The 11,254-nt window shown below is 31.3% G+C and overlaps 1 protein-coding gene across 1 annotated transcript in view; it reads left to right on the top strand.

Annotated features, from left to right (window-relative positions):
- The window catches only part of LOC133184386 (zinc finger protein Noc-like), a 2,441-nt gene extending 2,116 nt beyond the window's left edge, over window positions 1-325 (top strand). Inside the window, exon 2 of the mRNA XM_061319441.1 lies at window positions 1-325. This exon is cut by the window's left edge and continues 1,258 nt beyond it. Coding sequence (XP_061175425.1) covers window positions 1-149 — 149 coding nt within the window. The 3' untranslated portion in view covers window positions 150-325.
- Window positions 326-11,254: the final 10,929 nt, after the last annotated feature.

The following is an 11,254-nucleotide window of genomic DNA, read 5'->3' as shown; positions in this document are numbered from 1 at the left end:
CAAGTCTTAGTCCAGTCAGCAGTCTGTTGGGAGGTAACAGATACCACCCATACAAGTCCCCTTTGCTTCCTGGCCAAAGTGTCCCTCCGCTTGGACCTTATTACTCCCCATACGCACTTTATCCACAACGACTAGGAGCGGTGCCATAAGAATTAATGAGTAGAAATCCATTTGTTTTTGTGTGCCAACATTATGCAAGAAAATGGGAGTTGACAGTGCTAAATGTGGAATGTGTTAGAATTTTTTGTGTTTATTTATGACCAAATTCTATATATATATATATACTAGTATGATATAAACAATGTTTTGATATTTTTCATTAAATATGTGGAATAATTTTAACAACGTTTTAACTGTTTTGGGGATTTTTTATCACGGGTAGAAAGAAAAAGTTGCAGATTTCTTTCTTATCTCCTTTTCCAGTGGTTTATATATAGTCTTTAAAATTGAAATACATGTATATTCCTACTTATCATTGCAATGCAACACCTGCAATTTGAGCAGAGAGAAAATGTGTATGCGCTCTTTTTATAGAAGAAATGAATATTCATACATTAATTGGAAAACAACAGCTGTATAATTTTTTTTATGTAAAAACCCGATTTAAAATGGGATTTTTTTTTTATCTGTAGCAACATTCAACAAACAAGACTATTTTAACCTTAGGAAAAAATAATTTTTAACTTCGAAAAACTTTCCTTTAAAATAGCCATTAATTAATGTTTAACTATGGAAAAAATTGACAAATAACACAAGGTGTTTTGTAATTTGATCTATCCAGACGGATGATGTAAATTACACCATGTTGTCGGTTCCAGTGACGTTAATTTTGCCACAAGTTTTTGACCACAATATTTAATAGCTTGTAATTTCACACTCCTTTGTTTTACTTATTAAGATTTATAAACAACTTTATTTTTCTCTAGAACAAATTATATATAAATATATTGAAATTTTTGAAAATATTTTCTAGGAAATATTAATATTCGCACATAAATCAATCTTATATTGACTTAAATATAAAAAAAAATATGTCGGGATTTTCTTGAGCTCAGAAAATTTATTTGAAGGAGAAAAAAAATTCAATGCAAAAAATATTGATTGAATGAAAAAAATTCCAGACTATCAACATCATAAACAAAGAGCAACTTAAAAATACATCTTTCTTATTCGAAATGATAGATCTATATTGAGTAACCCCAAAAAAGTTCGCTACTTGGTGGCATCTATCTCTCTATCTCTCTCTCTTCTGCAGGTCTATACCTCCTTTAATGACGGGGTATATTTGGTCTTGTCAGGGGAGGACAGATTTACCGCCCATTTAACGTCACTCGGTCCTCTCTTTTGCTATGTTATCGCCCGCTATCATGCTAAACTTATCTGAACCGGCATCAAGTCTAATTTTTGTACTTTGAAGTTAAAAGGAAAGTATCCATAAATTTCATTTTGTATATGGCCAAGTTAAGCCCCGAGAGAACCTTTGTGGAGAAAAAACATTCTAAATTATTTCTTAACAAAGATCCGAACTTAAAATAACAGTTCGCGATTGAATTTTAAAGATACACAATGAAAAAATATACAAGTACGAGCTGTCATAGATACTAGTTCAAAATGTTCCCATAAAATTTATTTGCCATAAAACTGAAGCAAAACACGCATCTAAAGGATTGGCAAAATTAAAAATTCTAAATCTCTGTAATAAAAAACACCACCATATTTCTTGACAGAGGAGTTTTAATTTGTTGGAGCGTCAAAGGCATAATCGTAAATCACCACAGAATATGAGAGACCCGTATTACTATTTTCACTATGCTGATATCGCTAGGGGCGATAGTGCCATATTTTCAAACAGCTTAGAATAATGCAGGTATCAACAATTTATGATTTGTACTAGATGGTCCTTTATTAAAGCATCATTTTAATGCAACAATTCTGACATGACGGTTATCGTCTTCTTTTTTGAATAATATTGTCAAAATTGTTATTGTTGAATATTTAAGAGAGAAATATGTGGCAAGTAGCTTTTTCACAATATGTTTTTTTTTTGTTTTGTTTTGTTTTAACTTCTGTCATGCTTTGCTTCTTCAAATTTACTGAAGTCAGGTGGAGTTAAGAAATATTTTTTTTAAGGAAAGGCAATATATATATATATATATATATATATATATATATATATATATATATATATATATATATATATATATATATATATATATAAATATAAATAAACAAAAATAATAAAATGGACCAGACAGATAAAGGAGCTATATCTATCTATCTATCTATCTATCTATCTATCTATATACATGTAATATATAAATTAGTATACACTGTATTTAAATTTATTTATATCAGTTTTATGAAAATAGGAGCATGCTACTATCCTAATTTGAAATAGTATGGAACAAAATATTTTAGCCAAAAAAATCCAAGAGTGTGGATATGACAAAATTATAATAATAACAAGAAAACAGCTTGAGGCATGTAGATAAAAAAATACTTTAAAGATCATAAGAAGCATTTTTTTTTACCGTCTTTTTATTTGGAACCATGTATCTGTATGCAAAGTATGTCACATTCAAAGGAACAAATGTCATTTTGGCAATTAATTTTTTGACAGAGTGAAGAGCTTTCGCAGGCAATTAATAATCTGTTGATAACATCTTTCTTCCGACTCGTCCTTGCGCCGCCATGGGGGACAGATTGGCAATTTGTACAATGGAAATTCTGTCATTCTATTACGGGAATTTATCAAGAGCAATTCTTCTCTTGCAAGGAAAGTGACAAAAACAAAACGAGTGATAATGTATCGGGAGCGAAGCTGACATGTTGATGGCAAAAGCTGACAGTTCATCAGTGGACGGAGAAACACAAGTCTTACTGCTATTTTCTCCGAACAGTCTTCTCCTGATATCTGTCAAACGGGCTCTAATTATAAAATACAAAATGACATACACAGTAGTATAGAGTGAGGACCAGTACATTCAGCTTTTTTTCTGTTTCATTTTGTGTGTGTGCTCTTTCAATTTATTTTAACAATCACACTGATTTTTGTATTGAAAACATGATCTATGCAACATGGAACCAATATTTCAGTAGTTTCATTTTTTCCAAAAAAAGGGAGTTTGCTCTTGAAATCGTTTTTACTCGTGTGAACAATTATTCATATTTTTTTATACCTTGGTTATTCTTAAAGCTATTTTGCATTCAGATGTTTTAAATAGAGAGGCGTAAACTTGGTAATCATACTGTTTTGGCACACAAAGAAGGGGGGGGGGGGTCTTGTCTGATTTCTGACTAGTATATTTGCATAAATGTGCTTCATATTGAGGTGTTTGGAATCTATGAGAAGATATTTTTCTTTTAATGTGTTATTATTTTTTTATGCCAAAGGATGAACTGATGATACTTTAAAGTAGAATTGGGCATAAAATAATAGGCCCGAAATTTTTAATCCTTAATGTAAAGGAAAAACATGATAACTTTGACATGACCTTGCTACTCATCAAAATTAATTAAAATGATGCCATCACACAGTAATATTTTTTTTATTGTGTGAAAAATTCTTGATTTTTAAATACAATAAAATATTTTCACACAATAAAAACAATATCACTATGTAATAGCATCATTTTAATTAATTTTGATGAGTAGCAAAATATGAGGAAAATCCCTCCTTAGTAAGTTCATCAAAATTTTATTGCTTATTAAACTAACAAAAACAGATATTGTGATTTTTTCATCATTTACTAATATATTTTGATATAATATTCAACAATTCGCCATTCATAAAATTCGGAAGACCAAGCAATGACAATCTGGAAATCAAACAGAAAAGTTTCCAGAAGATGAGACAGGGTCTTTTGATGTTCAAGCATTAAAAATCTTCCATGACAGCTAAAAGAATGAAAACTTAATTAAACGATATGTTTTATTTGCTGAGAACTGAAGGATAATTAATCAAATTCCGGGATAATTGATCTTATCCCATTGTCAGTCAAGCTGCTTTGTAGAAATGAAAATGTTTGATTGACATTTTTTGACAGATAATTTTGCTTATTTATATTTGATTCCGAGCGTGACATTTTTTTTTTTTATCAAAAAGAGAATATTTTATTTTTTAAATAACTTAGTTAAATTGACCTGTAAATCCTCAGAACCACAAAGCCGCACATTTTTCAGTTAACCAAGAAACTCAATAGTCGTGTCCTCAACAAAAATTTACAATTTTTTAATTCAAATTTGCAATCAATTGTCATATACAAATTTAAATTGAACAATTGTATTTTTTTTGTAGAGGACAGTTGTTTAAGATTGGCCATATTGTAAGAATCGTCGGAATGTGTTGTATATATGGAGTAGTTTGTAATAAATTTTAAAAAATGCAGTGGTTTAAGTTTTATATGAACACCTATCCTGATTTTTTTTTTAAATCATCCATAGAAAAAAGATTTTGCAGAGCTTTACATACTGTTACCAAGGGCAAATAACAATAGAAATTTTAATTTGAATATCGATATCACCCTCGTTGAAATTATTCACTCAGTCAGTGTTCATCCTGTTAGTGTTTTTGCAATGCTTATACTACTAAAAGATGAACAGCAATTAAATTATTCATGTATGAGACAATCCTGTAGATAGAATAACCGTTAATTGTGGGAGTCTAAGATATCCGGATGTCGGAGGAAATTCTGACTGGAAAGTGCTTGTCGTGGAGTCGCCACTAGTATCCGGACAAGATATCACTTAATGGAAACATAAAACTTTTTTATCTGTAAAATTCGTGGATATAGGGTTGTTAAATTTCTTGGAGCCCAGAAAATTACTTCATTCTGGCATATTACTAGCATTTTCTGAGAATTCGTGAATAAAGTAGTCAGTAACGAGTCGCACGGGAAAACCGCCCGTCACAACACTATATTCATCAAGTTGTCTAAAAACACAGAATAAATGAATACTGTAATTTATGACTGCATTTTCAATCTAAATTCTCAATTTTTCATGCAAATGATGTGAATAAAAAAGCGATCACAATCAATCACGCCATTCCACCATAATATAAAGTTATTTCTGGTGATGTATGGGATACAAAAATACCAACGAATTCTTTTATAATAATAGGATTTCTGAGAATATTTACGACCAGAATATTTCATAACAGTTGCCATTAAATGTTTGGGAATGCACGGAATCTAATGTTTATTTCGACGATTTTTTACCGAAGGTAAACAGATGCTATCGCTATTTCTTCTTTTATTTTCCATTCAATATATCTTATTAAAATACCTTGAAATTGTTATGAGTCTTACCAGTGATCAGGCTGCGGAGTTATAGAATTAGATGAGGTCACTTTTTGATTTCTCTCTCACTCTCACTTTTACAAAGGAATTGATAATGGAAAAATGAGACTAAGATAAAAAGTGAGCTCATCTAAGTTTTATGGCCCAGGTAATGTTTTGTGTGCATAGGAAGAGAGCATGTCTACATACAGTCACTCATGTTAATCTAACCCATCTATATGGTAAATTCCAATTATTATTGACAAATATTAATGTTTTTAACCTTTTTCTTTAAAGTCTCGTACTCGAATACCCCCCCCCCCTCTCTCTCTCTGAAACCCAATCAACTCCTGGTAGATGGTGTGGCCAAAAAGTACAATGTGTCAGTAAGTTCACTTTCAGTGGTCAAATTTATGCAAAGCAATTCAAAAGCGACCACCTACATCTCACAGGTGCATGCCCAGTTGACACTTCTATGTCTTTGCACCTTGCAGACAGGTAGATGGACTGTCGGCAATGATTGACAGGTTGATATCGTCCGGCGTCCCATTCCCTCACACACCGTCAAGAATTCTGACAATTTTGTGTCTTAGAAAAGATTGGACATCAGTCAGCATACGCACAAACTGTCATTTACTGGTCTTTTCGATAATGGACGATCTTTGTCTATGTTGCGAGTTTCGTTCTTTGTACTCGACAACCTTGGATTTTGCATATTATTTTATTGCCCTACAAATGGACACTCGGTGACCCCTGCTGTTCGGCGTCTGGCCAAAGTCTATCTTCCACTTTAAAAGAATTAAATCCGTATTGTTTTATTTTTTGTGTAAACATGAAAAAAAAAAAGAAAGAGTCAGATGTCACTGAAATTTCTTTTCAATTTGTTTTCTCCTGGTTTTTATTCTCTATATATTACACGTACAACCGAGTGTCATTCACTATCCATCTTACTAAATATAGTGTGGCTAGTAATTATTATTATACATGAAATACCTTTACACTACTATCAGTGTGCATTTCATGAACATGACAGTGATAATGTATTTTCATGTTTTAAGTATTGACTATAATTTAAAGAATGTGTAGTTTATATGTAACAAAATACTAGTAGCATTTGTGATGAATTTCACTAAAATGGAATGTTCTGTTGAAGCAGGTTTAAACAAAGAGGTGATGCAAAAATTCAAAATCTGTAAAATTTAAAAAATTTTTGGCTACTAAAAATATTAAAACATTGAAACCATTGACAAGATGAATGTGACTACATATATACCAACATTATGTTCAGCAACGTTATGACTGCTTTCATTTAAGATGTATGGGTTGGTCACGTGACCATATACCATAATGCCATTTGATCACGTGACCAACAAGATTTACATCACGATAAATGTTTTAAGTTATATATGGCGTATTTTTTGACAATTTCAGATAACCAAAATAAAAAAAAAATCTTTCTATTTGTTTTATTAGTTTATATAAAGATAGAACTTTCCTGTAAATTACACAACTTAAATCAATCGCATTTCAAAGATATTAAATATTTAAAACAATAACCGATTTATTTACCGACTCCACATTTAAAGAAGACAAAGTTTAAAGTCAATTTATTATAGATACGTGAGGTTTATCAGGTTCCAAATCGGTGAATTTTTTATTTGGAACGTAAATAACATATATCATGTGTATATCTACACTTATTCTGGCAATATTAATTTTTACCTCAGATACGCCATATATAGCTTTAAAATGATACATTTTTAAAACCATGAAATTATTATTATTTCTTTTTTTAATCTCAACTGTGCAAATTGAATGTGTTGAACACGTCGACCACTTAATACGTTACTGTGAAATTACGTCGATACATTGAATATATATATAGTCATCTGACGAACCTGTTAATAGTGTTATATAAGGGAAAACATTTGCAAATGTATATATATATATATATATATATATATATATATATATATATATATATATATATATATATATATATATATATATATATATATATATATATATATATATATATATATCATTGGTGCTAGAGATGAGTGGTATACGTTATAGTAATCGTAAGTGACTAACATGGTGGATAATTATTGATTCATTTATAAATGAATTTAAAAATCATCCACTTATGCTTTATTATAAATATATTCAATCTATAGCATACATTAACCATGCAGTTGCAATATTTTTATGGAAACCTTTATTGTACCTCTGGTATAAGTTCAATATGTTGAATTTTATGTACATTAAAATGTAATGAAAATGTGTATCCCCCCCCCCCTTCCAAAGTGATAGATGTAAAATTCGTGTAAATAATGTTTGTATAATCTTAAATCAATTTACAAAGCAGAATAAAACAATTGGAGAAGGTTATGTTTGATAAACTTATCTAAAATTACTAAATTCTGCAGATTGATTTTTTTTTTCATTCTAAACTGCTTAACATACGCATGTGTAAACTAAATGTCGTTCTGTGAGACTAGATTCGTAATAAATTGAGAATAGGCAACCGCTATATTTAGTATACAGGACGCCATCTGTGGAATAGGAAAATTATACACAGCAATATCTTCTCTCTTTTTTTTACCTTAATGTTGCAAAAAGTGATTTTATGGAGCCCCATTAAACACTCATAACGAACATGTACTTTAATTTAGAAAGATCATCTCTATTTTCAGTCTACTTCTTTGAGAGCCAATTTTTTTTTTAATTAATGTTAGAGCACGTTTATATTAATAAGTCACTTTGTTACACAATGGCTCATTAAGAAAGATGAGTAATTATCAGATAATCTATAAACTGTTATACAAATATTTTTTTGTAAATTTGATATATTACTTCTTAAAAATAAAATATTAATAATTTATCGTTTTGCCTATTATTATAAAAACACACATTATCAAAGTATATTGCCTATAATAATTCTCCCTAATTCATGTAAATGAAGGTATATTACGAATCCTTCTAAAACCATATCATCAGTTAATAGTTGTTTATATTAGATAGTAATTATGGTATATACATGAATTATTAAACTAATATGTCTAATGATTGACACTCTAAAGAACTCCAAAACTGACGCTTCAAAAACAGATGTGATGAATTTATGGACTCCTGGCAAAATGCAGACAAGTGGAATTCATTTTTTTTAACTACCTGTCGCCAATTTATTGTTTTTTATTCATAAATATCACAGAATATATTTCTGTATTTTTTTATGCTATGATTTATTTTTTCACACTCATGGATGTACTTTTTTTGGCTCATTGTAAAACAATGTCTCATATGATTCAAATTTGACTCCGTGCAGAAAAGTGTCATATTTTGTCATTATTATTTCATTTATTAAACATAGTTTTATTCCGAGTATTTACCTGACAAACTGTTTTGACGTACAAAGTTCAGACAACTCGGACGTTTATTCATTTTATTCATCTTCAATGAATTTAAATAAGACTAGCATAATAATACAGACACACAAGCCTTTGAAAAAAAATATTGTCATTATTTTTTCCATCCAATTAAGTGCATTTTTATAATTAATGATAATAATAAAATTTATGGACCACTGTTTTCCGTGTGGTATATAGTTCATGGACAAATCTTTATGTTAGAGTACAATTCATGTCGTATTTGGGAGGTGTATATGAATTGACTTCCATTCCTAGGACGGCTTTTCGTTTAACTTGTTCCATTGTCTCCGAGACTACCGTGGAAATCGGGTACTTCTTTGAAGTATTGAAATAATGTCAGTTGTGTTTTCCTGCCTACTGCATAATCACAATGGCCACCAGGTATTAAGGTGATAAATAAAACGTCCCTAGTAATACAATAATGGCAATGCTAGATAAATGGTGTGATTTCGTAAAGGTTCGGTGATAAGAAACATCGGCAGATTCTAACGATAACATTCATGCCTCGATGCAATGCTCTTTTTTATCCTAACCCGGCAAATGAGAACTCATAAATTCTATTTGATTAACAAAAAATGGTGGGGTATATCAGTTGACAAAAAGGTTTACACGGATAAAATACGTTCGTGCTTTTGTGAAAATTCCTTAATAAATTAGGTTCTAATTTTCCTCCGACGTCAGTTAAATCCTGCAGTTGATAGCTTGTCTTTTGTAAGGAACAAACATTAAGGCTATTCATATCTTTTACAGGGACCATAAATCAAGCCTGAATAATCACTGTACATAATTACCAACATGTTTATGACGATTTTTGTCAACTTATTCTGATCTGATATGCAGCCTGGTTTGGGCTGTGATATCGCGACTCATTTATCATTATTCCGGACTGCACCTGGAACGTATGCATTGCTTCTACAAAAGAAAACATGTTGTATTTAGGGAAATGAAAAGCAATATTTATGATATTTCACAAAACAGATGTTGTTCCTACGGCATACCATGGCTTCTAGGTAGAATTTAACAAAAGTTTGGTCTTCACCAAGGAGGTCCACTGCATGCAGTCCCTTTTCATTGCCCGGTCACCTCACGTAGTATAGTAGGTGTTTGTGAATCATATCACAATCTTGATTAAATTAAAAATGTTTAGTATAATACACCAAGGCAGAAAATTTTCATTGCCTCTATATACAATTAACGTGTACTCCTTTCTGATCCTCCAACATAACAACAAGTATCTTCCTACATAACAACAAACATTAAAAAAAATACATCCTTTAAAACAACAATTCAACCACCCATTGTTAATTGATTCTGTAATAAATGTTTTGTATTGAATGTGCTTTTATCAAAATAATAGTAATAATTAAATAAATAAAATTAAATGAAGTTATTGACTAATGTACCCTTGATAAATTTTAGTGGATATTGTAGATAAAGTAAGTGCATGTAACTGCATTCTCAGACTTGCACATCATGTCTTGTACGGTCCAGAACAAACAACAATATATCCCTGTCCACTGCATGATTGACGACCAAGAGATAAGTAAAGATTTGTATACTGTCGGTTCGCTTGACAATCTGATTAATATTCAATAATCGACTGGAATTATGAGAACTATCGCGACACTGTAGGAGTTATTTGGGGTTACAAATATGACGTTAAATGTCCAAGGTGATAGATTGATGTCCAGTCGTGACAAACCGTAATCTAGGGGTCGCTAATATAACACGTGTTCAGGGGTTCATCGCGGCGACGACAGTCATTTAGAATACGTTGCACCTGAGGTTACCAAATGCAAATGTTGTGTTGGAACTCTTGATTTATGGCGGAAAGTATGGACACTAATGTCGCTTTTTACAGAGCGTCAGTTAGTGCAGTTATTCTCACCCTGTGCAACACGTTCTGAAAATGAGATTTTGATGTCAACAAAGGCAATATTGGTAAAAATTTACAACCCTGATATTATTAAACGCCGATAACACAAGCGACAGGGAACTGTTACTGAAAACATTTCCCTTCGGAAAATGACAGAGATTCAATCAATTTTATGTCATTTTAATCTGTCTGTATATGTTGTTCTCTAATAATAATTTTACGGCTCAATCAAATCAGGTCTCAATATCCTTAAAATAGTCACGTCATTCTTAAAGACGAGCCATGTGACAAATTGTAAAATTCCGGGCCGAGGACGTTGGAATGGAATAATACGTCGCGGGTTGTAAATAACTCATTGAGTGACTGTGATCAATGACAGGGGACAAAAAAGATGTCCGTGTGTCTGTGAGAAAACCTTAACCCTTCATGCCTCCTGAAATCCTGCCATTCGATACGCAGAGATTCGCCATTATCAGGTCCTCGACTGTCAAAACCATCATCTTATCACTGTCCACTATTGTTCCATTCGGGCCCCTCTCAATAGTCTCGCTCTTTGATCTATTATTGTCATAATTTATTTTTGATGGGAGTGTTATCTAGGGTCTTTGAAAATCACTCAAACACCAAAGCAATAAATCAACCTTGATTAAAGAGCCATAAAGAGGATA

This window comes from Saccostrea echinata, unplaced genomic scaffold (genome assembly GCF_033153115.1).
Source record: "Saccostrea echinata isolate AGI-Se365-2 ecotype Australia unplaced genomic scaffold, CSIRO_AGI_Sech_v1 ptg000010l, whole genome shotgun sequence".
Classification (NCBI taxonomy): Eukaryota; Metazoa; Mollusca; class Bivalvia; order Ostreida; family Ostreidae; genus Saccostrea; species Saccostrea echinata.
This window is presented reverse-complemented; position numbering and strand designations above follow the sequence as displayed.